The sequence below is a fragment of the Taeniopygia guttata genome, chromosome 14 (genome assembly GCF_048771995.1).
Source record: "Taeniopygia guttata chromosome 14, bTaeGut7.mat, whole genome shotgun sequence".
Taxonomy (NCBI): domain Eukaryota; kingdom Metazoa; phylum Chordata; class Aves; order Passeriformes; family Estrildidae; genus Taeniopygia; species Taeniopygia guttata.
In genome coordinates, this window is record NC_133039.1 from 13,233,101 (window position 1) to 13,256,129 (window position 23,029).

At 44.7% G+C, this 23,029-nt stretch overlaps 2 protein-coding genes across 7 annotated transcripts in view; one reads left to right on the plus strand and one right to left on the minus strand.

Moving 5' to 3' along the window:
• Window positions 1–3,163, plus strand: part of GSG1L (GSG1 like) — a 57,910-nt gene extending 54,747 nt beyond the window's left edge. For 2 of the 4 annotated variants that reach the window (XM_072935684.1, XM_030284683.4), the window contains 2 exons: window positions 1,289–1,894; window positions 2,365–3,163. In XM_072935684.1, coding sequence (XP_072791785.1) covers window positions 1,289–1,311 — 23 coding nt within the window. In that variant the 3' untranslated portion in view covers window positions 1,312–1,894; window positions 2,365–3,163. Of the gene's footprint in view, window positions 1–1,288; window positions 1,899–2,364 lie in introns of those variants that run through there. The other 2 variants (XM_072935682.1, XM_072935683.1) reach the window with 2 other exon arrangements.
• A 10,908-nt stretch (window positions 3,164–14,071) lies between these two features.
• KATNIP (katanin interacting protein) overlaps window positions 14,072–23,029 on the minus strand; it is a 55,428-nt gene continuing 46,470 nt past the window's right edge. For 2 of the 3 annotated variants that reach the window (XM_030284673.4, XM_012577495.5), the window contains 5 exons: window positions 22,548–22,687; window positions 19,671–19,772; window positions 18,860–19,020; window positions 16,449–16,537; window positions 14,072–15,128 (listed from right to left, as the gene is read on the minus strand). In XM_030284673.4, coding sequence (XP_030140533.4) covers window positions 15,073–15,128; window positions 16,449–16,537; window positions 18,860–19,020; window positions 19,671–19,772; window positions 22,548–22,687 — 548 coding nt within the window. In that variant the 3' untranslated portion in view covers window positions 14,072–15,072. The remainder of the gene's footprint in view (window positions 15,129–16,448; window positions 16,538–18,859; window positions 19,021–19,670; window positions 19,773–22,547; window positions 22,688–23,029) is intronic. The other variant, XM_030284674.4, reaches the window with a different exon arrangement.

Below are 23,029 nucleotides of genomic sequence, written 5' to 3' on the forward strand. Positions count from 1 at the left end.
AGATTTGAACAAGTCCAAGGATGGAGATCCCAATACCTCTGCTGGCCTCTACCCCACTGTTTGAACACCCTCAGGGTGAAAAAGCTTTTCCTTGTGCCCAGCTGGCAATTCTGGCCTTCCAGCCCAGTTCAGCCAGGCTAAGAAGGCAAGGCAGTCCCAGGTGTTCCCTGGGACATGTGTGTACTTGTTTTCTCTCCTGCCCTTTACATAACCCATTTTATGATTCCTTTTAGGCTCTGCTTTTATGCAGTAGCTCTGTAACTGTCTGCATTTCCAATTATAAAACCTTTAAATTTGATTTAGACCTGATAATTAAGCTGTGATTTAGCAAATTAACCCTATTGAAGCCCAGAGGTGTGAGACATGCTCTTTAGAACCTTAAATGTTTGGTGTTTGATTGCATCCAACACTGAGAAAAGTGCAGGGAGGAGGAGAAAGTGACTGTGTAGCTAATTCAGGCCGCTGGTGCTGACAGGACAGGACCTCATGCAGAGATCTCACACATCCCATCCAGACCAGCATTTGCTGCTGTCTTCCACCACAAGGATTTACCAGATGCAGAAAAAGACTCAGTTGGTCCCTGGCATCACTACAAGAGCTTGTCATGTCCTTTGGACATTAAAAATCCTGCACCATGATCTGCACAGTGATTGTCTTTGTGTTCCCCTTCAAGGTCAAAGCTGCATTCCCTACCTGCCAGGACAGTTCCAGCCACAGGGGTGGAACATCTTCCTCTCTTGCCATCAGTATTGACAGACTAAGAAAAATGTGGCCATCCTCTAATTCCCTGGGTTCCCAGGCAGTGCTCCCAGGAGACTGAAGCATGAGGGCCCACAGAAGAAAGGCAGGTCTTCACACTGGGCAGGATGGGCAGAGAGAGGTGCTGTGGCCACCTGTAGCCAGGTTTTTGTGTTCTCACAGTCATTATGCCAGTAGCTTTCACCCCTTCCTGTCCTTCCCCAGCACCAAACCCTTGGTTCTTGCAGAGCTGTGTGATTTTGGGAAGGAGAACGTGGATGTCCCAATGGTTCTCACACTGAGGAAGGCTGACACGTGCTCAGTTGGCAGCAGGGAGGAGTTGGTCCTGAATTCATGTGCCCTATTCTCAAATGCTTTGCTCTTGGTCATGAGAAGCAGAGGGTCTTATACGGATACAATAGGCAAATCAGCCTGTGGGGAAATGCAGTTGTGGGAATCAGGCTTAAAATTGTCCCAAAATAGGCCTAAAATTTTCTTATAAGCCTTTAGCCCAGTGCAGAGGAAAAAGTGTGTGTTTGTCTTTCTTTAGGGCTTCACAACACCCAGCTCTAAGTGTCACTAGCCCGCAGAGGAACAGGAGTGACCATAATGCTCAGAAAATACCCCCATTCGCTACGTCAAGCTCTTCCAGCGACTCATCAAGCAGCTCTTCACTTTCATCAGAACCAACCAGCCAGATCTCCATGGTTCAGGATCAAACCCTGCTGGACATCACCTCCATCACTAGATTGGCCCCAGGGGAATCACCAAACCCTCAACCACTTGAGCAAAGAGATACAAATTTAGCAATATCGTGTTCCAGCCCACTCGGAGCAAGGACTATTCCAGCTTCTTGCCCAGCCAGCCTCAGGCTCAGTCTAACACCCAGCTCAGCCAAGCCACAGCAATACTCTGACTGCTCTCCAGTCAGCCCAGGGATCAATGCAGCTTCCTTCTCCACCTTCTGTCCTCACTCAGCACAAAACGTACGAGCTTCAGCTTCAGATCACACACTGACCCCAACCAGGACAAGCACAAGGCCGCCAGCAACAGCGACTCCTGAAGAGAGTTCCCAGGCTCCTGGCTATTCTAAAACTGAATTAAAGAATACAGGAAAGGGGTTTGAATCAGATCTGGAAGATCCTGATCATGAGAGGTATGTATCCAGACCACACAGGTGTCTAAGTCCTCAAACAGCCCATGTTGATATAGAATCAGTAAGAGCCCCCCCATGAAAAAGTTAAATATCTTTTATGATTCAGATGTTCCCAGTGTTTGTTTTCCAGTACCCACCCTGTGCTTCCACTAAACCCTGTTACCCAGGAAGCAAAATGCCCTATTTCCATATACCAATTTAGCTCTCCAGACCTCATGGCTGACCTGGGCCAGGTCATCAACCTCAGCTCCACCAGCAGGGCACAGTTTTCAGGTGCCTCTTTTCCTTCCAAACATTCCCTGGTAGCAGCAGGGAGAAGCTCTGCTGTCCCCTGGAGCCTGACAGAGCAGAGCAGGGGATGGTCCCCCACAAACCTCCACTGCCTGCTCTGACCCCAGGCCAGCTGGGCTCATCCCACCCCTCCGAGCCTCTGAACTCCACCCTGTCTCTGCCACTTCTTTCCTTGGCAGGAGATTCGTAACCACACAGGAATTCCAAGCCATGGAGAAAGAGCTAGAGGATGTAAAGGAAGACCTGAAATGCCTGAAGTGGAAGGTGAGACACATAGGTGAGACGGTGCAGCCCCTGGCCGAGGACAGCAAGAGGTACAATGGCTACACCCTGATGGAGCTCAAGGCCATGGTGCAGTTTGAGGATGACCCCTACAAGGCTGCCCACACGATCCTCACCGCCCTCTTCAGCGATGTCTACTGGCCTCAGCACCCAGCCACCGAGCAGGCCTGCAATTCCTGCTCCCTGCCCAAGCCCAAAATAGACCCAGAGCTCTACATGGTCTACTGTGACATTCTGAAAAGCATATTCCCTGGAATTAGCAGCCAGACATTGAGGGAAGAGACACAACCCATGCAGCCAGGCACCCAGAAAGCAGTGCAGTAAAGTGCCGGGTCTGCCGTGACTTTAGAGGACTGGACTGGGGTAGGTCCTGTGGTCCCCTTTAGGTATGGATTGTCTGTGAAGGTGTTGGTGAGCTCTGAGCCCTCATGCCACTTGCCCAGTGACACAGAGTGGGACGGCATCCTGCACTCTTCCCACATTTTAGAAAACAATTGCTCCTTTGGTGTCTCTTTCAATCTATGGACGTTTCCTTGTTTCCAGCAACTACAAATGCTGACAAAAGAATCCCACGAAGGCGTTGTACGTCCAAGCAAGGGCCTTCTCCCAGCCCCAAACAGACCAACCAACCAGCATCTGGGTAGTTTCTATTTTCTAGAGTGTATCATTCATTAAATGACATTACTTGTTAGAAAATCGTGCCTGTTCTTTTTTATTTATTTGTCTAAAAGTGCTTTTCACATCAAATCAATCAGCATCGTAACTTGAACACACACTGGAACGAGACCTGGGAATTTCAAACCTTCCCCTGCCCAACTGAATCCTTGGTTTCAGGGGCACAAACCCAGGGCACAGTGGTGAGCCCAGCCAGGCCATGTGGGTCAGGGTACAAAGCACTGCCATGTGCTCCTAAATCACCACCCAGCAGTGAGACAGGGGAAGGTCTGTGACCTCAGCTCCCCCAGTCTGTGGTGACTGGGCTGACAGAGCAGCTCAGATGTGTCAACCCAGCTGAAGGGTTGTGGCCCCGTGCAAGGGTCCCTCAAGGTGAGCACTGCCATGGAGCCTGTCCCAAAGGAAGGAGGCTGCTGGTCACAGAGGACACACAGGAAAATGGCCCTGGAGCTCCTTCCTCCCCATCTGGGAACCAGCAACGTGCCATGGATGAACAGTTTGCTCCCCAGGCTCTGCCCACAGGCCTGGCCTGGCAGCCTGCCCTGTAAAGGGGAGAGTGGAGGGCTGGAGGGATGTCCTTGTGCTACGCTGCTCAGTGGCAGTGGCAGCCACACTCCCCTGCCCCACTGGTTCACACAGTGCCTCTCAGAGTCAGTGACACTTCTTGGGAAGAGTCACCTCTCTGGTCTCAGTGTGACAAACACAGCAAACCCCAGAACACGTGCATTCTGCTGCTCCTGCAAGGAGGGCAAGAGGTAACCTGAGAGTTCAGCCCCCCTTCCCCCTGCTGGGCTATAATCCACTTCTAAAGCTTATTCCAAACACAACAGGGAAAAAAAAAAAAAAAAAATTACAAAAGCACTGAAAGCAGATCATTCCCGGTGCCACCACAGATCCAGGCACCCTGGGCAATGGGAGGGGGCCACAGCCACACTCTGAACCTGCTGGGCACATCTCCGTGGGGACACTGACTGTAGTGGCACAGCTCCCACCTCCCTTTCAGTGGGATGGTCTCTGCTGCACTCACAAAGACATTGGTTTAAGCTCCCTGTTGTTAGCAATTTATTTCACTTCCAAGCTGCTGTGCAGACACGGGCACAGCACTGCCCATGCAGCCTCCCTGTGCCACACTGCAGCCAAAATGCACAGCTGGCACCTCCAGGTACCTCCAGGGAAAACAGGGATGTGCACAGTGTGTGCCCTGGGACAGTGACAGCACCCAAAGGGACTGGGAAAAGGCAGCTCCCTCACAGGAGGGCACAGGGCTGTGCACATGATGGGAGACACTGGAGATGCAGTGTCCCCTGAGAAGAAATCCCCCAGGGTGGACCATCACAAATCCAAGGTGCACTGTGGAAGGGAGTCTGACTCACACAAACTGTATCCTGTTTTCATGGCTCTTTATTGCAGGAAAACCTGTCCCTCGGGATGACATAGGTGGGACTAGGCTGATCCTCCTCCCACAGAACACACAGGCACTGCTCCACACTCATTTTTCTGTGGCAGACCAGACCCCCAGCTCTCTCTGAGGTCTCTCTTTGGAGCTTTCCATAACCTCCAGTGGACTGAAAAAACCACATTTAGCAGTATCAATCTTTGTATGTTGCATTGCCAGCCCTCCCTGCCTGTAAAATCTTAATACATTTGTTCCTGTGAGAACAGGCTCTGTGGTTTCTCATGCTCATGAGACCAGACAATATGCTCAGAGTTTCTCTTTTAGTCTCATTCTCCTCATGCCTCAGATCCAGCACAAGCCCATAAATTATTTTTATTCACCTTACATCATCAGGGCTGGTTCTGTCAAATAGTGTCAGTTCTGGATCCCCTTCAGGTTTCAGTGTCTTCTTAGGGGGTCAGCTGTACTGTGAATCACCCCCACCCACTCTGGAGAGGTGCACCAGGTCTTTTACCCTGACAGTCTTGGCTTTTAGCTATTCCAGAGGAATTTCCAGGTTATTTGCATCCAGCTGGAGCTGGTGACTCTTGTCAGAGCTTCTATACATCATCATCATCATCATCATCATCATCATCATTATTATTATTATTATTATTATTATTATTAGGTATCTGCACCTTCTGAGCCCTACAGTCTGTCCCAGAGCCTTGCCAGCCACAGCAGCCCAAGTGCTCAGGGGAAGGGGAAGAAAGCAGCAGGACAAACCCACTCCACCTGTCCTTCACAGACTCCTCAATTCTTCCTTTCCCTCTGCTGCATTTATACCTTGAAGGCAGCTCTTCCCTGTGAAGGTGTCTCAGTATTCAATTACTGCATTATTTTTGTCACCATTTCCTTGTACTTGAGGCACCTTCCCCAATTTCTATACAGGTAAAAAAAATCCGTTGATTTGCTACTAATTTTCCTCTTGTTTATGTGCATTACCAAGTCCTTTCATCCTTCCACAAGTCTCAGCTTTCCTTGCTGCTTTGCTGGGGAGAGCAGCACAGCTGTCTGCCCACAATCCCAGAGAGTTTTTCTGTGTCCAGTCTATTTTTTCTGCCTTCACCCACTCCTAACACAACAGGAGGGCGAGGGCTGGCCGCCCACACCTGCAGGAAGAGCCCTTCTCCCTGCAGAGCACAGAACTGAGTCAGCACAACCAAACTAAGACAGCAGTGTCTTAAACATACAGGCCTGAATGCAATTTTTTTGGCGTTGATTTTTAACATCCCGCGCTTGCCAGAATGTGCCCTGTTACAAGCTTGCTCTGTCTTTAGGCTCTAGGTCTTGCTGCCTGGTATTCAGACAGAAAAGCAATTACACAGCCCCATTACTGTGACAGTTAAAGAGATTCAGCCATTGTTCTTCTTGGACAATTCACACTGATTCCAACCCCTCCTGCCTGGCCCCTTAGCATAAATAAGCCTTCTCTCCAAAATGTTATCACCTCCACTTGTATGGAGACAGGCAGGGCAGGCAATCAGACACACAGTGAAAAATTAGCCTTTAAATCCATGTTGCATTCTGTCTGCTCTTCATTAAACATTTTTTTTTCCTTGAACACATATTCTCAAGCTCAAAGACCCAGTACCCGACCAAATTACTTTCTTTCCTTTTCTCTCTTAACTACAGGCATTCCATTTGCTATTTTGCAGCCATGGCCGGGTAGAGAGCCATTAGTACCACACTCATTCAAGGGCCATGCTGGCTGCTGGGCATCCATCCTGCCTGCATCCCGAGAGCCTCAGAGCCTGGCACAGGCTGCCTCCCCTGTGCCATCTCCCAGAGCAGCTGTCTGGTCAGAAGTGTGAGGACAACAATACTTTTTCCAGCCTCAGGCAATCTGTAGTTTGCACTGATTGATTGCATTAAATAAGCAACCTATTAATATGGACCCTGCTGTGGCTCCATGGGCTCCAGTTGGCAGAACAGATTCTTCAGCAAATAAGTTGTGTTAAACAGAGGGTTCTGATGCATACTTCTCATGGAATCACAGAATAATTTCAGCTGGAAAGAGCCTCAGCTTGTCCAAGCCCTCTGACCAGACAGCATTCCAGTAAAAAAACCTGAATAATAAACTCTGTGCTGCAAAAACTAAACCATTGCAATAAAAACAAGCTTCTAACAACAAAAACGACAACAACATTTTAAAAATAAAAGAACTTAATTTACATCTGCCTCAGTGGATAAGGAAGATAAATGGCAAACTTTTTGTAGCACTGGTTTGGAGGGCTCCTTGCTGTGGTTAGATCTACATGCATCACCAATTCATTTGTCAGCCTTCTCATTAATATCTCTAATGCATAATTGCAGGCAAAGTCAGTCACTGAACCATGCATTTTATGACCTCAAGGGTTACCCCTTCATACTGTTAATAATAATATCCCTGCATAATGCAAATGCTTTATGCAAAACAAGTCCACCAGCTCTTCTGCTTTACGACTTAAAATACAGCACAGCAAGTTTTAGGCAACTGTCTGCATCTTTACATCAATTACAGGCATCATCTGTCCTGAATTGTGAGCCACAAGGGCTTGGACAGTGCCATTAATTACCAGTAATGCCTTCTCCATTAGTCCTCCCTGAATGTCTGTTCCTCATGATGTGTTCTCTATACATTTATACAGCCAGGGCCTCTGGCACGCTCCATTACAACTTGCCTTCAGTAATTTTCACACTAAACCTACAGTCTTTGTTTCCCAAGGTGAAAGTGCCTCCCAAGACCCTCTTGCATTTCTCCAATCCCTCCATTTCTGTAAGTGGTTACTTTTCCACTCTGAGCTGGAGCCTTCCCCCACAGACCTCTCCCCTCCTCGGAGTCTGACAGGGAAACAAGTGCCTATAAATCATCCCTGGACACCTATTCCCAAAACACAGGCAGGTGACAGAAGTGCAGATGTCCTGAGGGCCTTCATGCTGCTCCCCTGGGAACAGAGTGACACTGGGACATCCCAAAGGGCTCACACACAAGGACAGAACACTGATCCTCCCCTGCCCTGCCCTGAGACATGCAGACCATAGCTTCTTGCCAATTTATTATGAACAGTAAATTATCTGAGTGGCCCAAAGAGAGTGATTAAAATACACATCGATGCTTTGCTGGGTCAGTGGGTTTTGATCAGATTTCCCATTTTGTGTTACTATTCAGATATGTTACTACCCCAGAGAGATGAATAATAGTGGCTATTTAATTTCTCTGACAATATTAAACATAATGAAAAGTCAAACTATCATCCCACATCCTTCCCCATGAATTCTGACCACAGACAGATCTCCTGTTGGTAATGGAAATGTCACTTTGATTCATCTGTTCACCAACAAATCCTTACCAAACAATTTCCAGTATATAGCAAACCATCCCAAAACATTCCTTTGGAAACAAGCCAGAACTGACATTCACTGTAAATTAGTTTTTACCACTGTTTAGGCTCAGACCACTCCAGGTAGCTTTACTACTTACTCTATTTTTAGCAGTGCCTCCAGCATACCAGGAAAGAGGAGGATCATAGGACTTCTGCTAATCTGCAAATCTGAAATTATAGTTGAGAGATGGAATTTATTATTACGCAGCTCAATAACAACAACAGAGATGACCTTTCTGCAATGCCAGAAGTCTTATCCATGCTGATCTGTGCCTTTAATCAGGGGAAGGGGGAGGGTACAGGTTATTATGTGCCAAAGGAAAAACTTTTTCCCTATTAGGACAGTTAAGTATTAAAACAGATTGCCCAGAGAGGCTGTGCATCCTCCATCCCTAGAAGTTTTCCAGGCCAAATTGCTTGAAGCTCTGTGTAGCCCAGTCTGACTTCTGTAAGGTTAATAAAAAGAGGTGTGTAATTGCAGAAAGCAGTCAGGGAAACCTTTGATGAATGGGAACACAGAGCCAGGAATAATAAGAGGCAGGAACAGCCCCACTGGGGCATTACAGGGCTGAGCCCCACCGTGTCCCAGCTCCCTGTGCTGGCCAGAGCATCCTCCTGCTGTGCTGGGGCTCCCTTGGCCCCCAGCCCTTTCTGATGAGACATAAAAGCTCTTTCTTGCCCAAGATGAAAGCCCTTTCCCCAGCTTGTTTCACACAGAAACCTCTGTTCTGGCAGCCACCTCACGCTGTCAGGCAGAAGAGAATTCTCAGTGAAAGAGATAAAAGGGCTCAGCTGTCCTGGCTCGTTGTATTTACCACAGGATCCTTCTCTTTCCCCAGCACAATGGTCCCCCTGGGTGAGGAGGCATTTCCCTGAGCAACCTTCCCAGCCACGGCAGCTCCCTCTGTGCTCCCTTGCCCTGCTGCTGACCACACTTGCTCTGCATCCCAGAATTTGCCCCACATCTGCTTCAGCTCCAGCTGCACTGACTGGGCACAGTCTGGAGACCAGTTCAGTCCATAATTCCCAGCTGGGCTCACACTCTCAGGAGGCAGCAGCTGAGTTCCAGTCTCTTCCTGACCCTTACGATGGCTCTGAGGGGCAGTGTTCAGACCCAAAATTTCTCCTACCACTGCTCCCACCGCAGGCTCCTCCAGGGCCACAAGACTTTCAGGTTGTAAATGCTCTTTTGCTGAGAAGACGTGGCTATTTCTAAGCTCTTTTAGCACTGACATTCACCTCCACATGCTTAGCCCAGCAGAGTGTTCTGTCAAACTCCAGTGTGAAGCTCCTTTCCCAGTTAGATCCAGATAAGCTGAGCTAAACAAGCAATGGAGCTCTGAAACAACAACTGATCCCAACCAGCACTGCTGCATTTCACTTCCTACCTGCAGGCAGCACTTTCCCTGAGGCACACATCTGCTCCTGTTCCCTCACTCTGTGTTTTTATCCTCCTCAAGATCCATTCCATGTACCCCTGCACAAGCAGAACCTTACCCCAGATGCCACATTGCTGCCAGCAAAATCCTGTCATTCTTTAATGTGCTGTTTCCTTCCATCATTCTTTTGGATATTTTATTTTACAGTTGGGTGAGAGACCTGCCTGCTTTTGTAACTGAGGAGTTATGAATGCTCTGGTCTGGTAGCCAAGGTGGTGATCAGTCACAGGTTGGACTCAATGATCTTGGAGGTCTTTTCCATCCCTTACGCTTCTCTGATAGCTTAAAGGGAGGAGTTGAGTGTGAGCTAATTCTACCTGTCTGATATATCTCCTTGGATTTACAGTTCCCCAAAATGTCCATCCTCTTTCCACAAACTGCACAAAGTGTGTGCATGCTGGCATTTTTGGAAGTCCCATGAGTGACAGGACAGAGACCAACACCAGGAGTTTGTGAGTCAAGTTGGTTTTACTCACACCCAAAGAGACCATGAGCAAGCTGAAAGCTGAAGGCAGGATCTCTCTGTGGTCTCACTGCATAATTGAGACCTTCCAGAAATAACCAGGACACCTGGGGAAGGCAGCTCACAGGTCATATGGTCTTCCTCTCCTAATTAAAGCCAAAGCAGTGAGCCATGGGTGGAGGCTCATGGGGTGTTCCAAGCAATATTCCAGGCTGGGAAGCTCCTACCCTGCTGCTCATTGGGATGGTCAGACCCCTCCTTCAGCCAGCAGCTCAGGAAGGGAACACCAGAGAGCTGTCAGACAGGTCTACAGCCTGAATTCCCCCTTCTCCAGTAATTTCTAGGTCACTAAGAAGGAAGTCACCAATTGCAAGTGTTTCATTTTGGGCCCAGATCTTTAACACTGCAGCACTTCACAGGGTCCTGAGCCAGGGTGAAGGGAACTAATGCTGTCAGACAAGGGTGGAAAATGGATCTCTTCCCAGCAAGATTTAGAGGCCAGTTGGACAAGAAATTACTCCAGCTGGGCACTTGGTCCCCATCTCTCAGCTCTTCCTGCAGCTTGGAGATTCACTCTATAATTGCTTTCTTAGTCCACATTTTATCCTCAGCTGACAGAATTCCATTAGGGTGATACAAGCTGTGTGATAAAGGGATGTTTGTGTCTCACATGGGCTCTAAGTCATTTCTCAGCAAACAAGCAAATAGTCACAGAAATGGGCAAAGAGGCCCCTGAGCCAGGAAGTCCCTCCCTTCCTGAGACCAGCAGGGCCTCAGCCCACAGAGGGAAGCAAACACATTCCCAGGGTGTCACACTGCTCCCTCTCTGCTCTTCAGAGGAGACACCTCCAAAATGAACAGTTCTCCTACTGCTGTTCTGGGCACACAACAGCCCAGCAAGAACACAGCACTGCCATCCCCAAAAACAGGGACCCCACACAAACAGGAGCTACAGCGCTGTGACACAGGAGTGGGAGACACCCCAGAGCAGAGAGCAAGTGCCCTTCCTATGGGAAATGTCAGAAATGAAACTAATTCTGCAGCCCATCTGAGCACATAGATCTGGAGAGTGCAACGGGTTGGTCACACCAGCAAGGCAAACAGTGACTCTGGGCAGCACTTTCAGAACAGTTTTGGCAGACAAACTGACCTTCTAAGCATGATGATGCAGCTAAAATATAGTCATGATTGGGAAAAAAGCTAAAAGGGAACCCAGGAAGGTGCCTCAAATGCTGCAGGGTGCCCAGTTCCAGTACCTGGTGAAGGGCAATGGTGAAGCCATCACCATCAAGTGGTGTCTGGTGTTCACATTCCTTGAAGAATGTTGGAAGAGCTTTGGCTGCTTCAGTGACTTTGACCAGAAGAGCAGCTCCTGTTGGAGCTCAGCCTCCTGGATCAGCAGCCCCAGAACACGGAGGGCACCCTACACAAGGCTGGGGTTCCCACCACTGGCTCTGTTCCCCAGCATGGTGTGGAGCTGCACCCAGCAGGGAGGACAGCAGAGAGCAGGAGGGAATGGGGAATGCTTCTCTCACCAATCAATCAAAGGAAAGCTGACTTCATCCCCTGTGTGTGGCAGAACCCAGATGTCAATACAGCCCTTCATGGTTGCTCCTACCTGACTTCTGCTGAGAAGTGAGCATTTTCTGGCAACTTCAGAAAGCTTAAAGACTCCAATCAACCTCCTTCATGCACTGCTCTCCCCCTCACAGCCTCACTGGCAGCAGCTCCTGTCTCTGGCCATTGCAGGGTGTTCCAAGACCTCCATGCAGTCCCACAGCACCTGATGGGCACTGTCAGTGCCACCAGGCCAGCACACAGCCCTGACGTGGCAGGTCTGCGCATCACCAGGGGAATGCCACAGCAGGGACATGGTACAAGTGCAGCAGGAGCAGATTTTACAGAGAACAGCAGCACCTGAGCAGGATGCTGTGGTGCAATTCATGTCCCAGTCCAGCCTAAGCCATGAGCAGGGCTCAGTTTAACTCAGCTGCTGGATGTAGCTCCTGTGGGTTCATGGATGAGTGTCCTGCCTCAGGAGTGCACAGGTTTCCATGTCTTCTGTGCTGCCTCTCACACCCTGCACACTGCTTGCTCCCTTATCCATGGACAGGTGCCTCTCCCTGTTTAAATGCTCCTGGATTAAAGCACAAAAAGGCAGAAATTGAAAAGTTGCAGGCCTTCCCAGGCATTTCAGATTATACTGTGAACACTGACAAAAATATCTTTCTCTAGATCAAAAAGTAGGCAGCCTTGCATGTAGTTCCTCAGAGATTATTTCTTTATCCTCTGCCCTTCTCAGTGTCACCGTGGGACAAACAAATTGATTTCTGTTATCTTGATCCAAGCCCTTTAAATCCAACCACAACAGGTAAAGGTGAACAACTATGGCATAAAGGTCTTTGTGGGGCCCAGATATTGAAATTGGGTGAGACTTTATTAATTTACATCAAAATCTTCAGCAAGAATTCTATGAATCCTTCCTTTTCCTTTCCTGTGCTTTTGACAATGTCAAATGATGTTACTGGGCACATCCTTGCTGAATTACTCCTGATGAAACTGTGTCTGACATTGACTCAAGAGCTCCGTGGGGATTTTCTTGATTGCATGTTTACTCTTCCTCTTGTCCCTCCTGTAAATGCCAGTCTGACATGAATGTACTTGTGAGGAGTTAGTTTAAAAAAAAAAAAAAAAAAAAAAGGTGAAAAATTGAATAAATCCCTTTTTTTTTTTAACCCTGATTCACTGGAAAAATGAGTCAAGTGTCTATGTTTGAGTGTATAGGGCTGACTAGGACTCTTAATTATCTTTGCTTATATAAAGGGTCATTACATCTCAGCTCCAATTAGGAGGGCAAACACTGACAGCTCCTACCCCACAGAGATGAATGAAGTATTTTCTAAACATTATGCTGCTCTCTAGAATGACTGACTAGAACCAAGGAGTCCATTAGGCTGTGCCTTGGTGGTTTTTGTCATCCCAGACAGCCTGCTGGCAAACCCTTCTTTTCACACACAGACACTGCAGGGGAGGATGTTCCACAACTTGACAATCTTTTAAAATATTTTCAAGCCTATCATGGTCTTTCCACGTCAGTGTGGCAGCTGTGGGGAATCTGAATGGGTACAAGGGCTGCTGGGAGAGGATGGTAAATGCTGAAGCCACTGCACTCTGATTTCCAGAGGCAAAAGGTGTTGAAAATTGGTTGCAGTCACGAACTGAGATGAGGAAGACTTGGTGGCAGGGAAACACAGAGAGAGCTGTGACCCTGAGCTCAACCAAATAGTTTGCAATAATTTCAGAAACCTGGAGCATTAGGGTTGAAAAATCGTTAGCCCACCAGGCAGGACTTGAGATGCTCCAGACAGATACAGAGAAGACAGGTGAGCACAGGAAGTCCTCTCCCCCTCATACCTTTTCAGATCAATAAGAGAGATGCTGTTCAGTGCCAGGAAACAGCAGATTTCATTTCTCTGCAGAGCCAATGCAATTTTCTCAGAACAAACAATGTGACAGGCCCCATCCCATCTAGAGATTGCCTACATGACAAATCTGTGATTGTGCCTTAAGCCTTGAAAACCTTGCTACACCCTCTCCCCTTCCACACACAGACATTTATATCTGCTCTGAGCCCTTCCAATACCTCTCCTCTCAGCTCCTCCTCTTTTTCATTTGGAGTTGCCTGTTAGATGATTTGGAGCAAAAATTAGCATTTGGTTTTTGGTAGAATTACACCAGAAACAAACGAGGGGAGAGTTCTCAGAGCAAGAGCGTTCTTTAGTCAGTGCAGCTTGCGAAGAGCATTTAAACAAAATACAATGTACTCACACACTTTTTTACCTTTAAAAGTAAAGTAGTTTGTATTTAATACAAAATAAATTCTTTTGCTCCATCAGTACACCGAAACCTGGGAAATGCATTATCTTGTGTCCTTTCAGCTCAGGCAACAGCAGTGAAGTATTAAAAATCAAATATACAAGATATTACACTCCTGACGGGGCAGAAAGGGAAGCAGCACAGTTTGGTTCTAAACTGAGCTGCACCACTATCTCTGGTTTATGTGTAAAAGCACATCCTGACTTCAGCATTCAGTTCTCTCTGGAAACAATCACAGATTCACAAGAATGAGCAAGTTCTAAATGAGAATCCATGGAAGAGATTTACAGGTTGTCACAAACACCAAGTTTTCAGGGAAAAGTACATTTGCATAGCAAATCCTGCAGCATATTCACTTGATTAGAGTTTTTATTTAAACAACTACATGTGCAGGGTATTCTTTTTTAAAAATGCACTTCTCTCCTTACCTCCAGCTAATTAAAAGGCATTTACCATTTCTCAGAAGTGATGATCTGTTGCTGGCAACATCTGGTTAGTGCAGCACAGAGGCATGGCCCCCTTGTTCATATAAATTCAGGCAAAATAGGAGGAAAAAACATTGCTCTGCAGCAGGAGAACTCTGAAGCATGTACAGAGTGCCTGTCAATGGCACTCCAGGCAAAACATCTCACTTGCTTTTTCCGTGGTAGTGAAATGATGAAAGAAATAATTATTTCACTGCAAAACATGAAAAGGTGACAGCTGAAATGCACTTATTAAACCTTGATAAAGCCACTTCCTGATCTCCACTTCCTAAAAGCATCCATCACATTTCTGCAAGCCCAGTGGAACCTGTCTAGGTGTCAGAAACAGCGGCAGCTCCTACAGACAGCCCTGGCACCAAAACATGCCCAGAGACAGACAGCTAAACAGTATTTCCTCTAATAAGTGCATTTCCCTGAGAACTATTTACAGGCATCAGAAATAAAGCAACACCTCCTTCCAGTGAGGATCTTCGAGATCATCAAGCTAGGATTTAGGAATGAAAGCTTTAGAAATAATCTAAAAAACCAGTGGACAATCCTGCTTAACCCAAGTTCTCAGTACTTGACAGAACAGTTGTCAGCAGAAAGGTTCTCACTCTCTCTTTTATGTTCCTTCTTCCCTGGTTTTCAATTAAGAGATAAGGGGGAAAATTCAGACAGATCATGACCAAGAAAAAAGCCCCAGGAAACTGAATTCATGCTTCAGATTTCATTCTGAAAAAGAATTCCTGTAGCAAATAAAACTGCCTCTCACAAGAGGAGGTGGTTCAGCAGCAGCAGACATAGAAAATCTTCCATTTGGATATGAATATTTTGGAGCTCTGGAGTGCAGTTACTTAGGGCTGGATGCATTCAGGACTTTCCTTGTTATCTCTTCCTCCTCTGCAGTCCTTTCTCATAGATGCAGGTTTTGGGGCGCAGAGCTGTTGAGGAAAATGAAGGGCTGCTTTAGGACTGTGCACTAACAGTGAAGCCATGGACTAAAATGAGGAACAAAAATACTCATTTCTCTTTCCAGCCCAGAATGAAGCAGAGCTCAGTGATGTGTCTGACACTGACAGTGAGTGCTGCCAGCTTTTCCACAGTCCCATGGAACTGCTTTCCTGTGCAACCTGCTCTGAATTCAGGGTTGACACTGTCCTGAGTAGGAGGCTGGACCCTCCCTCAAGAAGGGAACCCCCTGAGGTCTCTTCCAACCCAAATCATTCCACAAATGTGTTATCAACACCCACTGTGCCTGATACCAGCCAGGACTGCAGAGGGGACATGGGGCAGAGGGCAACAGGCACCCTCAGCTGGTGACTTCAGAGGCTCTGTGTCCTCAGTGCTGGAAAAGATGTGATGGCCATGGCAGTGACAGCTGTTCTTTACTGGACAGGTCTGCTCTGGAAGCCAGGATGCCATTCCAGTGGGCACAAAGATGTCCAGGATACTTTTGGCAAGTACTGTTAAATATAATAACTTTCAAGCTGGTTTTTCACAGGCAATGGCATTTCAAATCCTTCTCCTACAGAACTGTTATTAAAAGCCATCAAATAATATCTGTAACACTTTCTAGAGAACTAATTGGAGAAAGTGTCATGCTCAGGAGAGAAAACCAATCATGAATATACCAGCTTGGCTGAGAATTTGAGATGTATTTAGGGAGCTATTCTGAGTAATTTACAATGAATGACTGGTACTCTTCAGACTATAAATACAATCTACTATTTCTCCTTAGGAAAAAAAGAGAGGTTGTCTTTTTAATTATCACTTGTAAGCAAAAAGACCAACCAGAAAGACAGTGGGAGGAATAGAGTCAACATGGTTTCCCCCTTGTTACAATCACTGTGATTCTGGGTTTGCTTAAGAAGCCACAAGCAGCAGATTCTCAGACACATCTGAACCATCTCTGAAGCTGTTTAAAAGGCCAGTGGGGATGCAATGATTTATTCCAAAAGCTATCAGTGAACCTGAACAATTAACAGCCATTTTCAATTTATCTTCAGCCAGTTTCTTTGCTGAGGATTTCTGCGTTTGTGGTGCTGTGAGCCACAACCACATCATCCCCTTTCAGATTTAGATACAGAGTAGAAACCCACCAGATGATGAAATTTGCAGTTTGCCTTTCTATGACAGAAAAAGCAGAGCTAAATATACATAAGACTTCCCACTTTTCCCAGTTTAGGGCTGTAACAATGCTCATTATCCACACTGTGTCTGCAGGAATTGAGCAGAAGAAAAATGTGAAAGGCAGAACTCACCCGGATCAGCCACAACTTGTTTCTTTTTGTTGCTGGTGACAATCTCATTTTCATTCATCATTCGTACATCCTGATCCCCCACATGATTGCTGAAAAGATTGAAATCAGTACAATGGCCAAAACAATCAACATTGGGCAAAGTTCTGAGAGTCATGGACAAGGATACCAAAGAAGGGATGTCTGGAGTGCTGCAATCTCAACAGCACAGCCACAGCACACAGAATTACCCACACAGGAATTGTCCTGTCCTCATCCCCCTGAAGGATTTCTTGCCAGTTTTAATTAGTGGCATTCATTCAGGCACACATTCAAATATAAATATCATATTCACTCTACAATTTTCAAGCCTGCCTACACAGCTTGAACCACAAAGCAAAGTGAGATTTTAAATCAGAGCTCTACAAAGGGGGTATAAAAACCCTCATACGGAACTTCCACACTGCTTTTAAATTCTGAAAGAGCGTTATTTGAAACTTTTCTGAACTAAACAAAATTCATTTACTGTGACAAGTTTTGCTTGCAGGCTTTCTTTGCTTGCAAAATTTTAACCATTTCTTTTTGGGAAAGAAGTAATAACTTCAAAGGTAAATTAAACTAAAAAAATTACAGGGAAAAATATGAGCTGAATTGAAAGGTAAGGAAAACATCAGTAATAAAATCTCATTTTCACATAGACCAAAAAAACCCTTCTTTATTGTACCTTTGCACTAAAGAAGTGTACTTTTCCTTTTCTCTCCAAATACTGCACAACATGGGTTTCGATTTCTGAAGAAAAATGTAATGTCTCTCAAACTGAGAGTGAAGAAGGAGAGCCAATACTGAAGCAAACCAAAACTTAAACTATTGATGATAATATTAGACTCAAGTTCAGGTTCATAAAATACTGAACCATGTGAAAGAGAATAGGCCAACATCACAAGCAACAGTATCTGCTCTAAAAGCTCCAGAGCATTTTTAAAATGAAGGGATATTATCCAGCATGTCTCCCATTGTTGCTGAAGTACCCTGTATTTTAGTAGGGTGGGAGGTGAAAAAAAGAGAAAAGATGATTGCAGACCAGGCTGGGGATAAAGAGCAAGACAACTCCTGCACAGAAGTCTGGAGGAGAAGAGGCTCAGCATGTCCTCGACTGGAAAAGAGACCATGCAGTGTTTGTGACCCCAAAAACTCCTCTTTAAAGTACATCAAAGGACATATGTCTTATAAATATGTGCAAATGAAGTTATGTAAAAAAGATCTGTGATTACAGATGGTGATTCCCTGGTTTCAATAAAATAATTTTACTCATAGAAAGATCTGAAGCTGGGGAAAGTAAAGGTTCATTTTCCATCCTCCTCTTTTTTCTATCCCATTGAAAATTTCCTCAAAACTTTCATTTCCTCAAGGCATTTTCATTTCAGTGACTTTTTCAGTTTGAGAAATTGTTCACCTCCAAGTTTTACCATGACAACACAAGTCCAACACAACACATCCAAACAACAAAAATTTATTGAACCTCTGACAGGACCAGTGGCCAACAGCCAATGCTTCGGGGAAACTCAAGAAAACAAAGCCTGAAGGCAAATGTGAACCTCTGTCTTTATTCAGAACATTTCATGTTCCTTCTGCTTATTTCTAAATGTTTGAATATCCTTCTGAGTCACACACCATTTATCCATGCAAAACTTGCCTTTTTTTTCCAAGTGATGCATGTGCAAAACACTCTATTTGTCAGCTGTCCAACATGCAAGAAAGTGTTCATTTCTAGAAGCTTTCATTTTTTCACTTTTCAATCTCATTTACAATAAATTATTTTTTCAAATCTTTACTTGCCTTGCCAGGGATTGTTTTTTCAGACCCTACCAATCCTGACCTTCTAAATGTGAGTGCATTTTTCACTGCATTTCATTGCATTCTCCATGAGATTGCCAACTTAGTGGTTTTAAAGCATCATTCCCCCAAATGCAATTCATTTCTCATTTTAGAAGTTCATTATTTTAGACTGTTTATAAAATAGTAGAACTCTGACTTGTTAATTAGCATCTGTGTCAAATCAGAGGAGTTTATTTTCTTTAATTGTGATGCTTGGTTTTTTCTTGAACTTTCTATTTTTTCCCCCTCCATGTAATATCATTGGGATTTATTAATCCTTCTCTAAAAAAAGCCTAACTTTTTTATTTTGTGTTTACAGGCTTTCATGAAAATTGATGTAAATATAAATCATGAATACCAGCAAGTGCTAAAAGATGCTTGCAAACAAAGCTGGTAATTTGTTCCTTATATCTAAAAATCTGCTTATTCCTCTTCAAGTGAGGCCAGGAATGCTCTGGAAGGGAATTTTCCTCAGCAATACACACACTGCTGACATCAGCCACATCAAACCAGTTTTTAAAGCCAAGATTCTTTGTCCCAGCCTAGAGCCACTCACGTACCTGATAACAGTTCTCCTCTCCTGGTGGCAAATCCTCTCGTCATCTGTGAAGAGGATGGTGTGGTAGGGCACCACGGGGTCACACGTGGGGAGGATGCCTGACACCACATGGCTCACCATGTCCAAAATCCCATTGTACACCAGCAAATCGTCAACCAGAAGCTACAAACATCAAAGAAATAAACCAAAAATCCACTGAGAAATCAGCCTTGCTTTCATCAGTTGTCTCTAAAAAGCATTTTGCCCTATTTGTTTCACAAATCCAGTCATTAATTTAGCTTTTGTTTCTTAAAACTTCCATTTCTCTCCATTTGCTGCTGGAGCTTGATTTTTTTTTCCTTCCCAAGTTTTTTGTCTTGTCACTAATGTTTTTTAATGCAGCTTTCAAGTAGGTAATTAAAAATGTATTTCATGTTTTACATAATTGCCATTCTATTCATTGGAGTGAATCACTCTTAAATCTAGGAATTAATGAATCTCACCTCACTTCAGCTGTCTAAAACTTGGGTTTGTAGTTCAAACCAGTCTTCCAGGCCTACTCTACAGTCAGTGGAAAAAGGCAAGTGTTATCCTGTCTTAAGATAATTATCTAAGACAAAAATCAGATAAAGTTTTCTTTCCCTGGACAAAAAAAAGGGAGGACAGATGACTGGCACAGATTAGTCATTTTAATATTAAATGCAGAGTTAAATGAGATGAATCCCATCCTTTGAGATTACATGGAATCACACTTCAACAAACTGTGAGAACACGTTCAGAATAGAGCCAGCTGACTCACTAGGACATACAAAATGCACAGGAAAATTACTTACACCAAACTCCTTCACACCTCTCTGAGGTGTCTTGGCATAATTCCATAACTTGATCATTGACACAGTAGTAGGTACATCAAAAATGACATACACCCTATTCACCTGCAAAAGAGAATTAATTTATATTTAACAGTGCAAAGTCCCCAAAGAAATTCAATTCTCATGCATGTTACATCAAAAGAGGTTCATATTTAAAGAAATATAGCTGGAGGAGAGATAACTGATGCTGAGGATGGAAGTTCAGCTCTCATCCCTGCTGATAATTCCCAGATGTTGGCTCTACCCCCCAGCTACTCTCAAAAGAATGAAGATGAGATGTGGAGCATCCTTGTCATCCTGGACTGCCTGGAAATTGGAGGAGGGGGAGAGAGACACTTTTAATGAGTATTTCATAAACCAAACACAGACATGTCCTTAGGGGTAAGACAGGCTGGTGCCTCTTCTGTTCTGTTCTATTCTGCATGTAAAGACAATTTCCAAGGGCCTGGAGTGCCAGGACAAGGGGGAATGGCTTCCCAGTGCCAGAGGGCAGGGATGGATGGGATACTGGGAGGGAATTGTTCCCTGGGAGGGTGGGCAGGCCCTGGCACAGGGTGACCAGAGCGGCTGTGGCTGCCCCTGGATCCCTCAAAGTGTCCATGGCCAGGCTGGACAGGGCTTGGAGCAGCCTGGTCTGGTGGAAGGTGTCCCTGCCCATGCAAGGGGGTGGCACTGGATGGGCTTTAAGGTCCCTTCCAACCTAAACACTCTGTGAATCAAGGATTTTATTCTATTCTAGTCCATTCCATCTCTTTCCACCAAATATGAATGGAATCCACCTTTCTGTTTGCAGGACTAAAATCTCCCCTGTATGCCCTGAAAGCTACTGCAGAAATTTTGCAATTTTTGTGTGAGTTATACTACCAGGAATTTAGAGACAATCCTCCAGATGCTTGCTAAACAATTACTGCTTTAGGTATTATTCATCTGCCTTTCAGTGACGTTAATGTCAAGATGTTAAGACCAAAGATTAGGCAGGCAGGAAACCAATCTTGCCTGTTACAGTTAATTCCATGCTTTTCCTTTTATGAGCCACTATATCAACTTCAGATCAACATATCTTAAGCTTCATCTTTAGCATCCTCTGAAGTTTTAATCCTTTGATGTACTAGAGAAGGTTATATTAAATCATTATGCTGGGGTTTTGGTTTTTTTTTTACTGAAGAAAGAAAGGTAGACTGGATCAATAGAATGTTTGCATCCGTGATTTTCCATGAGACAACTGGAGCATTGTCTCCAACAACAACTGTTAATCCCACAGTAAATGATACATTTGATTAAAAATCAGTTCAAACAAAGAAATAAAATGACAATCAGTAACAGGAGAACAAATAATTCAAATTCTGCTGATGTAAGAAATTAATTTGAAAAACAGGAAGCCACTTTCAGAATTAAAAAGGAAAAGACATTTAGGAAGGAAAAGAAAGGCTATAATGCCAATTCCCTTCAAGCTTTTGAAACTTCCAACACATCAAAGAGTTAATGCAGCTTTCCAAGCAGCCTGCACTGAGGATGGGAGCATCCACAAGCTCAGGTTCAGCAGCCCAGCTCCAGAGGCTGAGCATCAACAGGCTGATTGCTCCATCCAGCACCTCCCAGCTCAACAGCCATCCCAGGGAAGAGAGGAGGGAAATGTACTCTGTGGATCTTACAGAGGTGTAATTTGCTACAATTCAAGGACAGAAAACACCATTAAATCGCTTCTGCCTCCTGCATTTCACACATTATCAATTTACCCTTTAATACTGGTATTTTGTGCTCTTCTGCAGTACTTTGGTGTCAGGCAGAACAACACAAAGAGAGAGAATTCCAGTGCCTATTATCTTCCTTTTTCCCAAGTGAAACAGCCTCTGCAAGTGTGTCTTGTAAGGACATGAGCACACTCAGATAGCTGTCGAATCAATCAGTCATCCTGTTATAAGAGACATCTGAGCATCCCATCAAATTGCCAGGATTCAAGATCTGGGATCTACACAGCAGGAGCCTCAAGCATCACACAGACCTTCCACTTCCCTAGGAAATGCAAGCACTCACTGTTCCCAACTATACTTAAAAGCTTTACCTTAATTATAGCCCTTCATTACAACACATCATGATATAAATTAACAATTCCTCGTTTTTAATATTGTAATTAATAACTGCAACATCTAGAGTGAGGAGTTCACCAACACTGTAAGTGATAACTTACTACTAGTCAGGTTTATTCTTTGTTTTCTTTCTAAATCCATTCTCTTACAAGAAATAACACCACTTTAATTATGTCCATTACAGGCCCCTAAAAATGTCCTTTCCTGAAACAAGGTCAGAAGTCATCTAAGTTTATCTACTTTTCCTGTTTAGATTTTTGATATCCCAGCTATTAAACATGGGAGTTCTAAAAGGGCTGAATCATCTGTGGCCCTAGGACATTAAATACTAAGTCTGCCATCCCTAATCTACGAATTTGAATTCAACATAGATAATGAGATTAAAAAATAATTTCTCACTGCTGGAACAACATTAATTGTATTTTGTAAAAATGAACTGAAAAGCACCAGAAAGGTGTTTATTGCACACAACTGCTTCATCAGTATCTTTGTCACAGTGACTCAAAAATCATCTCTGGAAAATCTGCTGCTGCTGCCCTGTGGAGAGAGGAGATTACAAACCTGGGAAACCTCCATTGCTGCTGCTTGTGCAGTGCAGAGAGGCTGCAATAAAAACAACTTCTAAAAAGCATCATTTAGCATCTGTTCCTAAAATTAAACTTAGCAATGAATTCCATATGCTTCCCCTTTCCTCCATGCTTCCAGTTCCATCCACACACACGACTAGAACAGAAGAAAAGAGAAAATGTACCAAACCAGGAAGAACTGGTGCCAGCCACATGTGCCTGCCATCAGTGGTGTCATTCACTCTGTCAATCAGTTTGTCTGGAGTCCGGATGTCTCCAGATACATCATCCAAAATGTTGACACTATCTGGAAAAGCAGCAATATCTGAAAAAAAACTTTAAGCATAATAACCTACAAAAATGGATATTTCAGAAGCACCATATTTAAAAGTCTATGCTCTTTCCAACTCTATGAATGATTTTTCACCACTTCAGCAGGACTCCCAGGACTGCATAGCTGAGGAACTTGGGGGCTCATATTTAAAAGCAGGACAACCCTTAGATATTCTGGCATTGCAATTTATTTTTAAAATAGGAATCAAGTAACTAGCTGCTACTTAATTTATTCTCAAATATGTACTTATGACTTCATCTATAAAGTTCCATTAGCATGAATAGGCATTTCCCAGCTTTTTGGTGATGAAGCCCCATATTTTTATCATAAACT